The 18,778-nt window shown below is 52.4% G+C and overlaps 1 protein-coding gene across 3 annotated transcripts in view; it reads right to left on the bottom strand.

The window, feature by feature from the left end:
- Window positions 1–18,778, bottom strand: part of Nfatc2 (nuclear factor of activated T cells 2) — a 129,093-nt gene that overhangs the window by 30,028 nt on the left and 80,287 nt on the right. For 2 of the 3 annotated variants that reach the window (XM_032904738.1, XM_032904737.1), the window contains exons 6-7: window positions 12,960–13,100; window positions 9,039–9,222 (exon numbers count right to left, since the gene is read on the bottom strand). In XM_032904738.1, coding sequence (XP_032760629.1) covers window positions 9,053–9,222; window positions 12,960–13,100 — 311 coding nt within the window. In that variant the 3' untranslated portion in view covers window positions 9,039–9,052. Of the gene's footprint in view, window positions 1–9,038; window positions 9,223–12,959; window positions 13,101–18,778 lie in introns of those variants that run through there. The other variant, XM_032904736.1, reaches the window with a different exon arrangement.

Genomic DNA, 18,778 nt, shown 5'->3' with positions numbered 1-18,778 from the left:
ATACATGTGTTCACAAATACATACATATGTACATACATACATACACACACACACACATACACACAGTAGGATAGAATAGAGGAGGACACCAACCTCTGACCTCCATATGCACACATATGGATACATGTGTTCACAAATACATACATACATACATACATACATACATACATACACACACACACACACACACACATACACACAGTAGGATAGAATAGAGGACACCAACTTCTGACCTCCATATGCACACATATGGACGCAGGTGCTCACAAATATACACACATACATACATAATACACACACACACACACACACACACACACACACACACACACACACAAAGATAACAGGGAGAGTCATTCTTTTTAGTTTTAGATCCCCATGGAAGGGACCAGACAGTCTTGGCTGTCTAACAACAACATTGTAGTAATGGAATATACAAAATTGTCGTCAGCTGTAATGGCTGCTGAGGGGCCAGGAGAAGCCACTCCAAGGGCAGGAGAAACAGTGGCCAAACAGACACCTAAGGCACCTGGCCGATGCCATCAACACCCAGCTCTGAGGGTTGGCCAGAGAATGTGGGCTGTGAGCAGCATTTGAACTTAGTGGCCTAGGAACCCCTCCACCCCCCAAAACTAACAAAAATCCTGTGATTGCTACAGAACAGGTGTGACTGGGCAAGGGCCCAGACAGAGCTAGTCAGGGTAATCCTCCTCCTCATGTGAGATGGGTCCAAGGTCACTGACAGAGGCCCAGGCTACACAACCAGGCTCTGTGGGTTCCAACCCTGCTCGCTAACTGCGTCATGAATGCTGAGCCGGAAACCCACACCCCAGGAAACTGTAAGGGTTTTCCCTCCTGCCCAGCCTCTCAGTGCCTGAGGTTAATTCCACACTACTTTGAGGAGCACTTGGGAGGCTGAGACAGCGGCCAGTCTTGCCTACAGAGTGACTCTCAAGAAATAGACAAAAAAAAAAAAAAAAAAAAAAAAAAAAGGTCAGAGATGGAAGAAAGGAAGGGGTACAGTTGGGTGGGTTTCCAAGGCTCGTCCCTTGAAGGGCCAGACAGAAAACGGTCAAGAACTTTGAACTGGGACCTCACGCTTCCAGCCCATCTTCCGTCCTTGGTTTGTGGCAGAGGAAGTGCTGATCTGCAGAATGGCAGTGCTCATGAACGGGTATCACCATGGTTTATGACAGATATGCTCTTTGGGTCTCTGAATCCAGGAGAAAAGGGTGTGGCCGCCCACTGGGACACTGCCAGTAAGATCTTGGATACGGCCTAGAGAGGAATCAACTCAGCACCATCAGAAGAGAATCTAAGGCTCAAAGGACATGTGTGTAAAGATACAAGCCATTAGCTCCAGTCAGTCCAACCGAATAGCAAGGGAGAGGCTTCCAGTAGACCAGCAGAGGAAGACCACCGCTCTGAGAGGCTGAGAAAGGACATCTCTAGTCACCCCCACTGTAAATGGCCAATTCATGGGCCCCTCCTTGCCTCCTGCACCCCTTGACACTGCCACGGCTCTCAAGGGCCTGTATATTCCAGCTACTGTCCTGGCTACTGGAGGCACCTACCATTCTTAACCCTTAATACCTGTCCTGGTTCCAATGTCTCTTGTCCCTCAGATTCCAGTCTGCGCCTCCATATGCTATCCACCAGGCACGGCTGGCCTTTAAGAGTCCCAGTCAGAGAGGGGAGCACTGGTCACAGGGCTCCCAGAGGAAATAGCCAGACTAGAGCTGGCAGGATCAGGCACCCTAGGCTTGGACACACCCGTGTGTCATTCCACCTCCCAGAGCTTGGGTATCAGCTCCTGTTCTTAAGACGTGGGTGTCCTGAGGACGCTGCTGTGCTGGGCAGGGCCCTCTGGAGCTGGTGGGTGAGGGGTGTGGGAAGAGTGTGGGTGTCAGGGGAAATGCCCGCCCCACTCCTGTGAGCTGGGAGGCCTGGGTGACACACCGCCTAGAACCCTTTTAGGAAATGCCCTGCAACCGTGCCAACTCTCTGTCTCCTTCGGCACTCAGCCATTTTATCCCAAAGTTAGTAACAAACAGACCTGGCCTGAAGTCCTTGCCTACCCCAATTAGCTGTGTGGCCTTGGATGACACTGTGTCTCCCTGTCACCTCCTGGTGATGTATAGATCATTTCATAGAGCCTGGTAGATGTCCCTTCAGGGCTGTTCAGTCGGAATCCGCATGTTATCTGAAACATGGGCTCGTCTCTCAACACCAGTTAAAAGTGAAAATGCAGGGGTTGGGGATTTGGTTCAGTGGTAGAGCGCTTGCCTAGGAAGCACAAGGTCCTGGGTTCGGTCCCCAGCCCCGGGGGGGAAAAAAAAAGTGAAAATGCAGACATTTTAAAGCCAGAGCCTCGCAGGGATTCTCTGTTTGCAATTATGAATGCAGGGCGTGGCCGGAATCTACAAAGAAATGGCGCTGAGGTGGGGTCTCTTCCAGGACACGGCAACATGGCTCCCTGATGCTTTGCTCTGAAGAATGGGTCTTTTCAGAGGACTGGAGAGACAGCTCGGAGGTTGGAAGTACTCCCTGCTCTTGCACAGGACCCAGGTTCCATTCCCAGCACTCACAGGGCAGCTCACAACTGCCTGTGAGTCCAGCTCTGGGCACCTAACGCCCTCTTCTGGCCTCTGTGGGTACTGCACTCACAAGGTGTGCATCTACATAACTAAAAAAACCCAAATCTTTAATACATAGAAAGTATTTTAATGGGTCTTTTCAAGCTGGGTGTCACAGCACACACCAGTAATCTCGGGCCTTGGGAAGGGAAGATAAGCATTCTTTGCTTAATGAAAAAAAATGGTCATGGAAGGAACTCACAGCGAAGGGCTACCTAGATCCATTATAACAGTCTAGGCCAATAAAGGATGGAAGGACAAGAGGAGGGTTCCAAGGGTGGGTGTGTGGGCTGACGTAGAGTAAGAGGATGGGTATATGGACAGGAACGTAGGAGGATGGATAGATTATGGGCTGGTGGGTGGATGGTGGCTAGATGGGTGGATGGATTGATGGATGAATGGCTGGGTGGGTGGATAGATGGATGGGTGGATGGATTGATGGATGAATGGGTGGGTGGATAGGTGGGTGGATGGATGGATAGATGGTGGGGGGTAGATGTGTGGGTGGTTGGATGGATGGATAGATGGTGGGGGGTAGATGTGTGGGTGGGTGGATGGATGGATGTGTGGGTGGATGGATGGGTGGGTGGATGGATGGATGGATGGATGGTGGATGTGTGGATGGATGGATGGATGGATGTGTGGGTGGATGTGTGGGTGGATGAATGGATGGATGGATGTGTGGGTGGATGGATGGGTTGTGGGTGAGTAGACAGATAAACGGATGGGTGGGTGGATAGATGGATGGATGGGTAGATAGATGTATACATAGACATCAGTTATGCCAATACTGGGCAGTCCTTTGAATAAGGCATATCTATATTTTCCTAACAGGGAAGCACACCGGTTTCTATTAGAAAGCATCACAGTCTACAGGTCAGCGTGTGTGGCATGACACCACCATCTTGAACATCTATAAACATGGTTGCTTGGACATAGGCAACTACAGGCTTTGGGGTGCTAGTCTGCATAGCTGATCCCACCTCACAGCAAAACACTACAAAAGGCAGGGAGCCTGGGTCCAAGTCACACCTTGGCTGGGCTTAGCTGAGGAGACATTAGAGCAACACCTTCCTGTCTCCCCTCACTCATTCAAGACACAGGGACTAGGATTCGGGTTCTAACTTGCTTGCATTTTAATCTTTGGTTTTGTTTGTTTGTTTGTTTTTTAAATCAACTGGTGTAACTTGGGCTGGCTTTCCAGCTCTGTTGTGTAAGTGAAGATGACCTTGAACTCCTGATCTCCTGTCTCCTCCAACACGCAAGGGTCGTAGGCATATACCTCCACACCCAATTTACACCGTGCTGGAGATAAAACCCAAGCCCTCGTTCCTGCTAGATGGGAACTCTCTACCAACTGCGCTACATTCCCAGTCCCTTAACCTCGCTTTAACTAAAAAAACAATTCTCTTAGGAAAGACGTATACGGCATTCACCTGCTTACCCGCCTGTCCACAGACACCCTTGGGTCCACAACCACAGTAGCTGATTGCTCAGCATAGACACTGGTTCAGGTCAGGTGACACCAACACCGCAGGCCCCAGTCAGGTGTAGTGACAGGAATAAGGATCCTCCTGCCTTCCAGGGGTCACCAGGGACAGAGACTCTCCCGGGATGGGGACCTTGCCTCTGCCCCCAGCCCTCCTGGTGCTCATAGCCCTTCACCTCTGTCCCCTGCTCCCCATGACTCCTGGAGCCACGCAGCCTCCTCCAACCTTCATGCCACAGCGGTTGTAGCTTCTCTCACAGGGAAGGAGCGGGAAATGTGGGGCAAGAGAGGACCATACAAAATTCATGGGACTCAGCCCCCAGGGGACTTTCCGGTCACAGCCCAGCATCTCCTATTCCCCAGTTCCCTACCCCACTGCAGGTCTAGAGCTCAGACATGCTGGCCTCTGTACAACACACAGACCTGAGAGGAGAGGACTCGGTGCGTGGCAGTCATGTTGAGATGAAATGAAGGGATCTGGTCTTTGGAGCAGATATTTGGGGAAACTCCCTCGGTCTAAAGGGAACAGGGCATGGCAGCCAGCACAGAGACGGCCCTTGTGGCCTTAGTCAGAAGGGAAAGAAGGGAGTCAGGGGTCTTGAGCAAAGAGGCTGGGGTAGAGGAGCCTTAGCAAGGCTGCAGGGAAAGGTAGGAGTGAGGGCTCTGCTCAGCAGACAGCACAGGCTTTGGGCGTCCTCATTAGGCAATCTCATCGGGGTGCACAGAGGACGGAAGGGAGTGTCAGAGGGAGGGATGGAGGGGTGGATGGAGGGAGGGAGGGATGGATGGATGGAGGCAGGAAGGGTTGGTTGGGGGATAGAGAGAGGAGGCAAGGATGGATGAATGGATGCATGGATGCATGGATGAATAGATGCATGATGGATGGATGCATGGGCGGATGCATGGATGGACAGATGGATGAATAGACAGATGGGCAGATGGATGCATGGATGGACAGGTAAACAAAATGGACAGGACTAGGGATAGTGCTTGGTTCTCAGAGTCACTGCCTGTCCTGCACAGGTCCAGGGCACTGCTACCTAGTACTTCATAAACCGGGCACTCAGGAGGTAGAGGCAAGACGAGCGGAAGTTCATTGTTATTTTCAACTACACGGTGAGTTCAAGGCCATCCCAGGCTATATGAGACCCTGTCTCAGACAAACAGACAAACGAACAAAACAGAGGAACAGAAGGAGAGAGAAATGGGGACAAGCAAAGGGAACAAAATGGAGGAAGAGAGGGAGGGAGGGAAGGAGGGAGGGAGGGAAGGAGAGGGTGGTGCCATACTCTCAGGAGGAGCCAGACAGCTTTCAGGAGAACGAGGGCAAACAGATATAGCGCTTGGGCCTTGAGCTGCCGCTGGGCTGAAGCTTGTGTGGAGGAAACCCAAGAGTCAGTTCTCTTAGGAAACCAGGCCTGAGGCAGCCCAGCCTGGTGCTGCACCAGGTAAATGGAGATGCTCAAGTCACTTTGGCCTGCATTTATGCTGGTTAGCTGGCTTCAGGTGGTCCTTCTTAGAGCACGGCTCAGTCGGAAGGGTCGGGGATGACCCTTAGCTTAGGGCCTCATGGGGACACTGCCTGGACAGACTTAACAGATCTGCAGAAGCCACTGGATTCCTGCACCAAGCCTCTCTCCTGACCCAGTGGCTTGGTGGGGCTCATCCCAGGCCAATACGGCAGCACTGCATCCATTTCCCAGTATCCACTTGTCCCTCTTCCTGTCCACACTTGGGGAATCACCACCTCCATCAATGTCCCACTGCCTTGGGGACAAACACAAACTCCCCTCTGTGCTTACAGGTCCCAGAAGAGATCTCTCCGATGCTTCTCATCCCGGTGCCCACAGTGCCCATCCCCATCGCCGCCAGGCTCCTGTAACAATCCTCTGTCCTGAGACACTCTTCCTTACAGTGTCTGTGCATCTTTTGTCTCCTCCTGTAAGGTTCTTCTGAAGCCATTTCTTCTGGAAAGCACCTGATCTCTCACTTTCCAGAGTGGCCAGATTTCCCCGATGAAAGCAGAGGCTGTCCAGTCATACTCAGACTTTGGGCATCAAGTTCTACTTCCTACAGCCATGCATGCCTCTCTCGGCACTGAGCTGCTCACAGCTTGTCTGAGGGTCACAGGAAGCTAGCTAGCATCCTGCACACCCAGCCCTGCTGCAGACTCCGGTCCAGCCTATAAACAAGCCTGAAGTATTCCACTCCCAGGGCAGAAACCTTATCTGTCATGTGCTCTTGACACACAGTAGGTGCTCAATAAGTGCACAAAGGGAGGTGTGGAAGCCCTGGAGGCCAGACGAGTGGCAGTCCACTTTGCACAGAGGCTCTTTAAGCTCTGCCTCGCCCCGACCCCTTTCTGCAGCCTCTGTCCTCAGAGCTGAGCGTCATCTATAGACAACCGCAGGCTGCATACACTAGGAGCCCTGGGAACCAGGAAACTGGGGTTTGGGGCCCTGCCCTCCACTGCTCAGTTCTGTCACCTCAAGGAAGTCTGTGGACCTCTGTGTGACTCAGCACCCCCATTCTTGGAGGGGGGAAGGGAGGGGGCTGCCATCACTCCAGCTCTGCTGGGCCAGGACACCAGAAGTCTGAAGGCTCTCCATGGGAAAGAGGTCCACTGAGCCAGGAGGGACACTTCTAACAGCCAAGAAAGCCAACAGTCCTGCCTTGTAGACTCCATGTAGCAAGATCAGAACTCCAAAGCACCCACTGTGTGCCTATGCATGCAATCTTGATCTCCTGTTTATGTTAAAACACCATTGTCCTCATTTTAGAGTTGGGGAAACTGAGTCCCCAGGTATACAGCAGAAGACAAATTGGGTATTTTGATGTATACTCCAAAGCCATGGAGGGTGGCTGGTTCACTAGGGCTGTAGGCGCCAGGTCTCTCTCTCTCTCTCTCTCTCTCTCTCTCTCTCTCTCTTTTCTTATTAAGTGTTTTCCATTTTTGATGGTTTTGGACAGGGTATTGTTATGGAGTGCAAGTGGGGTTAGAACTTGTTTGTAGCTAAGGGTGGCCTTGAACTTCTGGTCTTGCCACCTCCACCTTCTAAGTAAGGGCTGGGGTTAAGGTTTGGCATCCAGTATGATGCCCAGACTATTGATCAGCTAGTGCTGGGGACGGAAGCCAGGGCTTCACGGGTTCTAGGCAAGCGTTCTACCAACTCAGCCACATTCCAGTTTCCTCTTCCCAAGGGCTGGGGTGCGAGGCATCCACCACGATGCCTGGGCTCTGCCCATTCCTAAGGGTGCAAACGCTCCGACTCAAGCTGACCAGGAAACTCCTTCCTCTGTGGCCTCTTCCCAGAATTCCAGTGAGGACGCACTTTCTCCGAGAGAGTGGCCTGGGAGTGCAGGGTAGGTGGGAGAAGGAGTAGCTTGAGGGCCTCGGGAGACTGACCTGTGCAAAGAGGCTGGGACACACACTCAGCTCTCTGAAAATAATGTGTTTTCTGTCTCCGGCGAGGCCTCAGAACGGCTGTCTGGCCTCTGTCTTTGGAGGTGGTTGAGAGTATGGCACTGGCCTCCAGTGAGTCACTGAGGGCAAAGGTCCCCTGAATCTTAGTCATGCCATCCAGCCTGGAGTCAGTACTGCTCAGAGAAGCCCACCCCCACCTCCGGGCCCCAGGAAGCCACACCCCAGATGACAGAGAAACAGGTGCAGGAGGGGGTGTTGAAAAGGTACCTGGGATTCCCTCGTCGCCCCCGCTCACGGAAGAATTACTTACTGAGCAAAAATGTTTCAAACTGTATTTTAAGCGCATACACGATTCTATTTATTAAACAAAGCCCAAAATGATATAGCCTCTGGGAACCTGGGAATAATAAAGTGAGTCACGGCTGGCCTCGGTGACTCAGTGGGAAAAAGGGAATTCCACCGCCCACGCCTCCTCTTGAAAAAAAAAAAAAAAAAGAATCAATTTGCCTTCCCGACAGGTGATGGGAGCCTCTGCCATCAGACCGCGCCAAGAAAACCATCCAACAAACCGAGGAACCCGCTTCAAAACCTTTTAGTTGTAGAGTTGAGTAATTTGATGTGGGCCTGCGTCCAGCCTACGCCCCCGCGGGACACAGAGAGCCCGGGAGTGGCTTGGCCGGGGCCAGGGGCCTGAATTAAGAAGGACTTACCAGCTGAAGAATTCCAAAACCCTGTATCACATGGAGGAACCTTCCAAAACACTGGATCACGCCAGCCTCGAGAGTCGCCTGGAGTCATGGTAACCCTGTCTCCTCAACCACACGGCTTGTGTTTTTGTGTCCTTAGATTTTTTCCTGTTTTGCAATGTTTTGCTGGGACCCCCGACTCTGCTCAGGGCCAGGGGCCAGGGGCCAGGGTTCCTAGCAAGGGCAGGAACGGCCTGGCCTCCCAGCCTGACCTTCCCTGACAGGCTACGCATTGTTTATTTTTCAGAGCACACAGGAACCGTACTACCCTCTTGACTTCTCTTGGACGTGACAACATGGCATATCGTAGGGTTCTAGATCTTTCCCCGGTTGGGGGGGGGGCTAACCCAGGGTGTCTCTGGTTTGATATCATTGAACCTCAATCAACTCGTCTGTAAAATGGGAGATAGTACAGCCGCTTCTCATGGCGGGAGGGACAACGAAGGGGGACACTGCCCTCCTTCAGCACAACACACATGCACACTTAGCAGACATAATTCTACCATTGTGAGTGCAGCAGCGAACAGCGTATTATCCCTGCTCCCCAGGAACCGACAGTCGAGTATGGGAGCCAGAGGACCCAAGAGAGAGCAGATAGACAGGTGGAACTCTGAGTGCCACCTGAAGAACAAGGAGTGTCAAAGGGACAGGAGATGACATTGGGTTGAGGGGTGGGGCGGTTGAGCCACGAGCATTTGAACACCAACACCTCTCAGGGGAGAATGGCTTCCGAGTAAGAGGGAACAGGGGCAGAATGTTACAGAGCCAGCAGCACAAGCGAAGATCCTGGGGCAGGAAGGAGCACGGAGCATCTGAAGACAGAGCGAGCAGGAGGGTTTCTCTGCAGCCGGGAAAGCCAGGGGGAGAGACGGTCAGCTGAGATCAGAGAGATGGGCAAAGGCTGAGTCTCACAGGTCCCTGCAGGTCCTACAAAGAATTAAAAATAGGACCAAAACTCATAATAAATCCTTATTATGAATGCTGCTATAAATAGAACCGCGCTTTCCAAAACACGGGGCTCTCCTAACTCAGGCACCCCGCAGCCCCCCCAGCCCACCCCACCCCCGCCTTGCTGTTTTTCCACCTCCTCAGCTGGTCCTCCTGATGGAGAGGAAAGTGCCAAGCCCGTTTTAGTGGACAGCTATAAAAAGCATACTGAGGCTCCCGGTGCTGATGACCAAACTCTGGGGCTAAGATTAGCCTGAAGCTGTCACCTTTCCTAATGGGAACAGCAGCTGGGATTCCCCTGCCTTGGAAAACTTTGGCCACCCCACCCTACATGCAGCACCCACTGGCCAAGTGTCCATGGAGATGGACACAGGACTGGTTTTGGAAAAACCAACTTTAGCTACACGGATCCCCCTGCAGGAGGTAAACCCTCAGGGTCAAAAGAGCAGACTCTGTGCCTTGCAAACATTAAAGTTCCCCATCAGGGCTGACAGGAGCCACACACCCATCTCAGGGAAGCCCACTTCTTGGGGGGATACTTGGGGTGCCTCAGAAGCCCTGCTGGTCCCTAAGATCCTGGAGTTAATGTGAAAGACTCTCCCCAGTGAACCCGATACCATAATCAACAATTCAGCAGAACTCAGGGTTCTCCACCACTACAACCTGGTTCAAGTCCATGCTTTGAGGAAGGGGAAGGGTCTTAGAGCAAATCAACCCTGGTCTGAGTTTTCATAGAGCCTGCAGGCGGACTGCCTGGACTTGAGACTTATCCCTACCATGTACCAGCTGTGTGACCTTCATTAAGTTGTCTAACCTCTCTGTGCTTGGAGTCTCAGCTCTTGAACTTGGGGGAAAGTAGCTCATTTGGAGGCCTATCGGACTACATAACCTAAGCAAATGCTTAGAGCAGAGCAGAGTGGCTATTGCTTTTGACCATTTCCTGGCTTTCTGGGTGAACTCTTGTTCTTCCATCGAGGAGTGCAATGGTAATGAAAAGAAAGGGTTTATTCAGCTTCCAGTTGTGGGTCAGAGTTTAGTGTCCAGGGCTTGAGACAGCTGGTCACCTAACATCCATAATCAAGAACAGAAACAATGGGGTTGGGGATTTAGCTCAGCGGTAGAGCGCTTGCTTAGCGAGCGCAAGGCCCTGGGTTCGGTCCCCAGCTCCAAAAAAAAGAAGAAGAAGAAGAAGAAAAAAGAACAGAAACAATGAGGGTGCTCATGCTGACTGCTTCTTGTATGCAGGTAGCTTTTTTTCACTGCTGTGCCTAGGGATTGGTGCCACCCACGAGGGGCTGTATCTTCCCACATCAAGACATTTCCCTGCAGACCTACCCGTCAACCTGTTCTAGACAATTCTTCACTAAAACTCCATTCCTAGGTGAGTACAGGTTGTGACAAGTTGACATTAAAAACTAACCATCATATAGTCTGACTTCACAGACAGGGACCATGCAGCTGACAGCCCCACTCCCATCTCCCACGCTTGTCCAAGCCAAACCCACACACGGACAACATGTGCCTCACAGAAGGCATGTGGCCAGAGCTCTGAGGAGGCTGGAGGGCCACAGAGACAAACCTACATATTCTATAACCACAAGCTGTGATCTCAAGGCACGTGACTCCCATACACCCCCAACTCCAGGGGCAGGACTAGCGTTCCAGTTCACAGGCAAAACCACAGACGAGGTTACATACCGTCTGAGGTTACAGACTGTCTACAGGTGAGGACCCTGGCCTTGACATTCAGCTCGAGGATGCTGAGTGAGATGGGAAATGTGTCCTGTGTATTCCCATTGGCTCACTTGACTTTGAAAGGCCAAATGGTGAGGCCACAGTGTGGATGGTTCCAGAAACCAAGAGGGCTGCACAGCTGCTAACAGCACTCACTCATTCAGCTTGTAGTTCATCAAAGCTACTGACAGAGACACCAGAGTTGGCCAGACGGCTGCTCCCAGCAGGAGGGCCTCAGTAGGCTCCACCCACCCATCCTTACTTAGCTCTTTCTCCCTGTCAACACCGTGTCACCTTGGCCATGAGTGACAAGCGTGCTTATCTTTTTAGTTTGATGCTTTAAGGTCATGTTTGTCTGGCCATGCCTAAGGACAGTGTTCTCATCCTGGAGATGCATCCGACCCAGAGAAGGTACTGTCTCCTGTACATCTACAGTCCGTGTTGATCTCATGCTCAACTATCTGCCAAGGCACCCTATCTCTTTACCGGGCTGCGATGGTTAATACTGTCGACGTGACGAGATCAACTAAGAGACGAGCCTCTGGGTGTGCCTGTGAGGAGTGATCTAGATGAGGATGACTGAGGTAGGAAGACTCACCCTAACTGCCTGAACCTGGACACTAGCCCTCTGGACTCTCTGCCTCTTGATTTCAGATGCAGTCTAACCGGCTCCCTTGTGACAGGCTGGACCCTTAAACCGGGAGACAAAGCAAGCCCTTCCTCTGTTGTTTTTGGTAAGGACTCCATCACGGCACTGGGAAATGGAACGAACACGCATGCCCGGACCGAATAGAACCGTGTCTCTAGCTCCGTGTCACAGTCTCAATAGAAAAGATCTGATCTCATAATGCACTGTGAGGTCCTACAGTGGGATACACCACATCCGCTGATAGCCAGGTTCTGGGGAACTAATGAAGCACCCACACAAATGTTCACGTAGGAGGAAGCACAGTTGAACACAAAATGTTTCCCTGTAAGTAGAGATTCATCCGGATGGCAGTCCTGTGGGTAGTGGCTCAGCCCCTGCTCCCTGCCTGCTCCCTGCTTAGCACAGGCACACCAGACAGGAGAGTCAGGCAGGCTGGGAACATGCTCCGCTCACAAAAGACCTACCACTCTTATCCTGCAACGGTGTCAGCTGGGGCTGGGGAAGGACATGACCTTCTCCCGCCATGGGACAGACTATGTCATCAATTTTACTTTCAGTTCCTACCCCAGTGTGTCTCCTGTGCCCTCTGTTCCCCCCGCCCTCGGGACACAGATCCCTGAGATCACCACAGCCATAGCCCAGACCTCAGGCTTCTCACAGAATTTGCTCTGCTGTCTCCCTGCTACTGTTGACAGTCATGGGGCTTTTCAGAACCTGCTTGCTGTTCTCCTGTCCCCACTGGAGGTCATACTATGGGTCATCTAGCCACGGGATTCTAATAGAGACCTCTGCAAGTAGCCAGATTCTCTCTGCTGCCCCACTCCCAGACACCTTGCCTTTGGAAGATGAGACCCTGGCTTAATCTAAGGAAATCCACAGTTCATCAGACCCAACACTCACATTTCCAAAAGAGGACCCACATCCTAGAGCTTAGCGTCCTCCCACTGCTTCTCCTGTGCAGCAAACCTCAGTGACAAAGTGCCCACTTCAGGACGACCTTGGCACTCAAGTGCCTGCCTCGTAGCTAGCTGCAAAGCACCCAGTTCTCCTCTTAATAATAGGAAAAAGTATTTTTAAAAATGTTTTCCTATGTGAAGAAAAAAAAATCTATCAAGACCAAGGCAAGGTGGATAAGAGAGGGCAAGTTTAGTCTCCATGGAAACACCCAAGGACCAATTCGAGTATGACGCCCACATCAACAGTGACCTGCGAGGCTGTGGGTCACTGTGGGGTTAGCCAGAAGAACGGGAAATTACCCAATAGGCTGGAGTGTGGTGTGGTGCTCACTTCTGTCTAGCTCAGAGGACGGAGAGCAAGTGAGAGAGCCACTGACCTGTAGTCTTCTCCGTGAACACAACCTTGGACTCAGCTGTGAAGTTCTGGCCCGTGAGGATCATCTGCTGGCCGCCGTAGACCAGGCAGCTGTCCATGTCTTGTCTCTCCACCATGGGCAGCTCGTGGGCAGAGCGCTGAGCTGAAGGCAAGAGGAAGAGAAACGGCATGACCCAGAGAAATCCAGAGTTGCAGCAGAGAGGTGGGAACAGAGACCCAGGTGGGCATCTCCAAGCGTCACACCTTGGAAGAGCAATAAGCCCCATAAGCCAATGTGCAAGAATCCAGGGTAGATATGGCTGTCTTCCCTGCGGGGGTGAGGGGTGGCAGAAACAGGATGGACTGGGGCCTCATTCTCCTTTGTGCAGGGATGGGCCCAGTTGACCCCTACATCAAGGTCTCCACTGCCCACATTGCTTCTTCTTATACCCTCCAACCCAGACTCATACTCCCCATGTGAGTTTAGGACACTCCAGCAGAAGTGTGTTAGTGATTCTGACCATAAGCCATCCATTCCTGCCAATTTCTAGAACTTCTAGAATATTCTATCTCTCCCTGTCTTTCTCAGATAGACACATAGATAGGTACATAGATACATAGATACATACATAGATACAGACATAGATACATATATAGACATATAGATACATAGATACATACATAGATACATAGATACATATATAGACATATAGATACATACATAGATACATACATAGATACATAGACGGATAGATACATAAAGATACATAGATACATAGATAGACAGACAGATAGATGATAGACAGATGGATAGACAGTGTGTGTATCTGCCTGAGGTGGAACCTAGGTCCTCAGGCATGCTGGGTAAGCACTGTACTCCTAAGCACCTCTGAGGAATCTTAGGTACCTCTTAGTTACCACCTTTGAGCTTCTGCGCTCTCCCCAGCTCTGCTCTCCACCGTGTGAATGGCCCCTCCCTCACTACTTCAGATCCTATTTAATCTGGCCTCCTTTGGGAGGTCTCCTGGGCTACACTTCCACTTCCTGGCCCCCACCCCACTTTCTCCCATGCTCCCTCCTGCTTAGCCCTTCTCCGGAGAAAAGCTGGCTTTCGGGCACCCTATGTGAGCTTCCTTAGCCCCAGGAGGTGGCTGAGTGTGGGAAGACAGGTCTCTCCTCTCTCTGCTGTCCTTATCTACAATGCATGAAAGCTGGTCGGTTGGGACAGGCCTGCACAATGCATTCAAGTTCCCACAGCAGCCTTCAGAGATGAACAGCAGAGCTATGGACAGATTCCTGCCTGGTTGAAATGGGAAACCCCGGAAGCAGACCCAGCGCCCAGAGCCACCCCTCAGTCCTATATGGAAGTCAGCCTGCAGGAGACTGAATAGTGGCAGGTGGGTCAGCAGCAAGAGGAGCTCTAGTGCATCCAGGTCCCGCCCACTCCCATAGGCCCCTCCCTCCCGCCCACTCCCGTAGGCTCCTCCCTCCCTTCTCAGCCCTGCCTTCCTGGTGAGTCAGCTTGTGCTCCTGGCTCTTCTCCTAGAGCTGAAGGCTGGGCAGAGGGCCAGGTCTTTCCATGCCAGGGCCCTGGACCTCCCCATCCGGGAGCTGGGAGCCAGCCGGGAGCCTGAGCAGCGGCCTCGTGAGGCCCAAATTTAACCCCTTCCTTCCAAGTCGGCACACATCACCCTCTTCCTCTGTCCTCAGGGCCGGGGGAGGCGGGGCGTACTGGTCGGGGGATGAACTTAGGGACTCCTCAGGTTTCCACCCACTTCCCAGTGGCTTGCGTAGCCCCGTGGAGCTGATGCTCTCCACTCAGAGCAACACCATATCCCACCACCTGTGGGCTCCAGGATGCGTTGAGGGGCCAGGGATAAAACTGCTAATTCCTCCCACATGAGCATGTTATTAAGCCTGTCTTTCAGCGTGGGAGCCCCTTGGCTTTCTAATTGAACTACTGCTAAGGCAGGTTTACTAGCAGTGAGAACAGCAACTACACAGCCGGCTTTTCAGAATCGCCTTTGATGGAGCTGGGGCGGAGGGCTAGGGGCTGCTGGCGCTGGAGAGGCCAGCAAGAGCCACCCCTCCCATTTTACAGGTGGAAAACCTGAGTCATGGCTACTGGGGAGACCAGCCAAGGGCTTGCAGCCAGCCAGGGGGTGGGGGTGGGGTGGCAGAGCGGGGCCAGGCCAGGAGGGGTGGGAGCCTGCTGTGAATCACCATGCACTGCACAAATGCACGGGCCTGGGGCAGCCTCCTCTCCTAGCCACCTGGGTACAACTGCTACCTTCTTCCCAACTGCTATCTTCCAAAGGGGATGGAGTCTTTAATAAAAGGATACGGGGAGCACGCCAGCTTCCTAGAAGCCTCTGTGTGCGTGCGAGGTGTGGCCAAGCCTTCTGAATGGGACCTCAAGAAAAAGGCGTGCGCCTGGCTCCTCCCTGGCCCCAGCCTGACACCCCATTGGACTTCTGAAATATAGACTCTCAGCCTCCGTGTCTCCTACCTCAGGGCTGAACCCTTCTTTACTGTGGGCTCATGCCACGTGCTGCTTTAGGATTCAGCAACACCCTGAATCTCTCGTCTCTTCCCACTGGATGCCAGTAGTGCTCTGCTTACCAGCGGTGATATCCCAAAGTATAGGCAGACATGCTGCTGTCTCCTGCAGCAGGAGGGACACAAGGTCACTCCTAGCTAAGAGTAACAGATGTAGACATTCTGACTTAAGGAATCTGAGGGTAGGACCCCAGCTGTGATTATTAATTAAGCAATCCTTATGGTCCCAGACGGCCACAGTCACCACAATGTTCCATCTCATTGCTGTGGGCAATAGAAGTCCCGTGTCTGAGAGTCTCCTTTGTGCCATGGTAATGGTGGCCGCTTCCCAGGTAAGCTTCGTACAGACCATATGTATATGTACTCAGGAGACATGGTTAGAACATGGCTGTCAAACCATATCATCTCAACCAAAATGTCCAGAGCGGATACGTGAGTGAACAAAGAGGGTAGTATGCCTATTTGGAATATTATTCAGCCAGGAAAAGGGAGCAAAGTGCTGACACCTGGACAGTCTCCTTCTATATAAAAGGAATTAGGCATGAAAAGACAAATGTAATGTGATTGGAACTGTGTAGCCTGTGGCGGTACACGATGATCTCTTAGTGAGCTGCAGTGTGCACTACTATTCACTATTTGGCACAGTAGGGGGATGGGCAACATTGTTCATTGCGTGCTCAGCATGCTGGAATGTTCAGGGCTGAGATCGGGACGGGCTCAGGGTGCAGCTTCCTATGACATCAGTATGGCCTGGTCCACCAATGGTCTGTGATGCTTGTCAGGGGCTCCCAAATCCTAGGGTAGGTTTGCTGTCTCAGAAAGGGGTGTCTCAGAATCTGCAGTGACGTCAGTTTGAGGCAGTGCTTAGTAAAAGTCCAGAGAAGCCCAGCCACTTCCTGGGGCCCCGTATCTGCGTACCTTAGGCAGAGGCCAGAGGTGTGCACGCTACCCTTCCTCCCACGTGGCTTATCACACATGGTTCAGGGCTCAGTTCCACATTGCAGAGGCCACCTGGGGACAGGGAGACTTCTCCCAGACAATGCCTCAGTCCTTGGAGAACCCCTTAGCGAAGCAAAGCGATCCAATTAGCTTCCGAGAGGAACTGAAGAGAGGTGAGTGGCCGCTGGAGCGACCCTCCTGGGGCCCACAGCTCTGCCTGATGCAACTTCCACCAGCTACTACTGCTAATTGGAGCAGCATGCAGGACCTCAGAGAGCTCTCAGGAAGTCCCTGGCTCTCCCACAGCTCCCATCAGCCCCCAGAGCTCCCACAAGTGACTTAGAGATTCCAGGCCACCCAAACCTTCCTATCTACAGTTCTCTATGCAAACCTTGCCTGGGTTCAAATCCATCCTTGTGAGCTGACTCCAGCTTGGGGACAAAGCGGACCCTGGCTCCTGCTTATGCTTTCAAGTGGCCCCAAGCCTCTGGATGCTGCTCCTGCCCTGTTTCTGGCACCTCATAAATTGTCTCGGGGTCCCATATTTTTACAAGCTCTGAATCCACCAGGAGCGGCAGCTCACTTTTCCCAGTGCCAGTGCTGACCTGCCGCCAAGCAGTGAGCACCTCAGAGACTTTGAGGGAAAACTCACGAGTCCTTTCCCACGCCAACAGGGGTGAGTGGCCAAGACCATACATACTCTGCCTGGGAGCCTCTGGAGGGACACAGGAGAGGCTGGCCGGGAGGTGTCTCTACAGAGCCAGGGTTCTGTCAGGGTGAGACAATTACTACCACAGGGGGACCTTGGGTCTTGGCAGGTCGTGTGTGTGTGTGTGTGTGTGTGTGTGTGTGTGTGTGTGTGTGTGTGTGTGTGTGTGTGTGAGTGTGTGAGTGTGTGTGTGTGTGTGTGTGTGTGTGTGTGAGTGTTTGTGTGAGTGTGAGTGTGTGTGTGTGTGTGTGTGTGTGAGTGTTTGTGTGTGAGTGTGTGTGTGAGTGTGTGTGAGTGTGTGTGTGAGTGTGTGTGTGAGTGTGTGTGTGTGTGTGTGTGTTTATATTGTTTGATGCACACAGCACTAAGTGGCGAGGCCCTTTGTCAGCATGAGGATGCTGCAGCATTCTGGCAGAGCTCCAAGTCTAGCTCCACGGTATCTAGCACTGGGTCTCAGCAGATGAGCTCCTCATGAAGAAAGGGGGACAGCACATACCCTGCAGGGAGGTTCCTCTCCTTGTCATCTCATCCACACAGCACAAAGTCTAGACTATACTCTCTTCTTTTTCTTTCATTCCTTCCAATGCCACGGACATCCTCAAACATCTCTACTTAACAAGACTCTCCCTCGGGGCTGCATGAACCTCACTGATGGATTCCAAGATCAATGAGGGGCCCAAGGCTGCTGAGACAGAGGAGAGAGCTGGGGCTTTGGCCCCTTCCTATGCAAGCTAGGGCTACAGTAAGCAGCCAGTCTTCCAGAACCTCAGCCTCGGAGGGGATGGACTCTGAGCCACAGGCCTGCCTGGGTCACTGGTGCATGTCGGTGCTCAGCAAATATGTCCCAACATCCCTGAGGGAGAAAGCGAGGGCTAATGAGGTCCAAGAGGGACCGCCACCTGCAAACCTGTGAGGACACTATGTGCATTCATTCCATCAAGGGCAGCCCTGCCTGCTCCCAGGAGAGGGACAGCGAAGGGAGAGGAGGAATGCCTACCAGCAGGAAAGCTACCTGGGTTCGTGCTCCCAGCAGAACAGTTCTCTTGGCAACTTTTACCAGGCTGCCTACTCCTCCCCCAGCTGGTAACCCGGCTCCTCCTGAGTGGCAGGGTGTGTGGCCCCATTGTGTTTCCCCGCGGCACCTTGTGTTTGCGGAAGGCTCACATGCACCTGCTGTTTCCCAGACTACGAGCTCTGTGATGCTGTGCTAACAGCCAGGGGCAGGGCGAGTCTGCTTCCTACTGCTACAGGGACTGTCAGAGGTGACCTGTCCACTCTGGACCCATCACGGCGGGAGAGAGGGCTACAGCTGTGACCACAGCCATGCTGTTATGTGAAACACGTGTTCATACCCACAAAGCACAAGTGGGTCACTATAACTACTCTTATTTTACAGATAGGGAAATTGAGGCACGGGGCATTAAATAACTTCCCTGGCACTAAGTGGTTAGTGAGGCTGGATTTGAACCCAGACCTCTGGATCCAGAACATAGACTCCTAACCACTATTCAAACTCTTCTCACCCTCCTGTGGCCCCCGGTGTTGCTCAAAGTGGCCTTGGGCCACTGCTGACAAGTTTCTTGGGAGGCAGGCCTGTGTGCCCTCTCCCAGGTGCAAATTTTATTTATTTATAT

Source organism: Rattus rattus, chromosome 5 (assembly GCF_011064425.1).
Source record: "Rattus rattus isolate New Zealand chromosome 5, Rrattus_CSIRO_v1, whole genome shotgun sequence".
Classification (NCBI taxonomy): Eukaryota; Metazoa; Chordata; class Mammalia; order Rodentia; family Muridae; genus Rattus; species Rattus rattus.
This window is presented reverse-complemented; position numbering and strand designations above follow the sequence as displayed.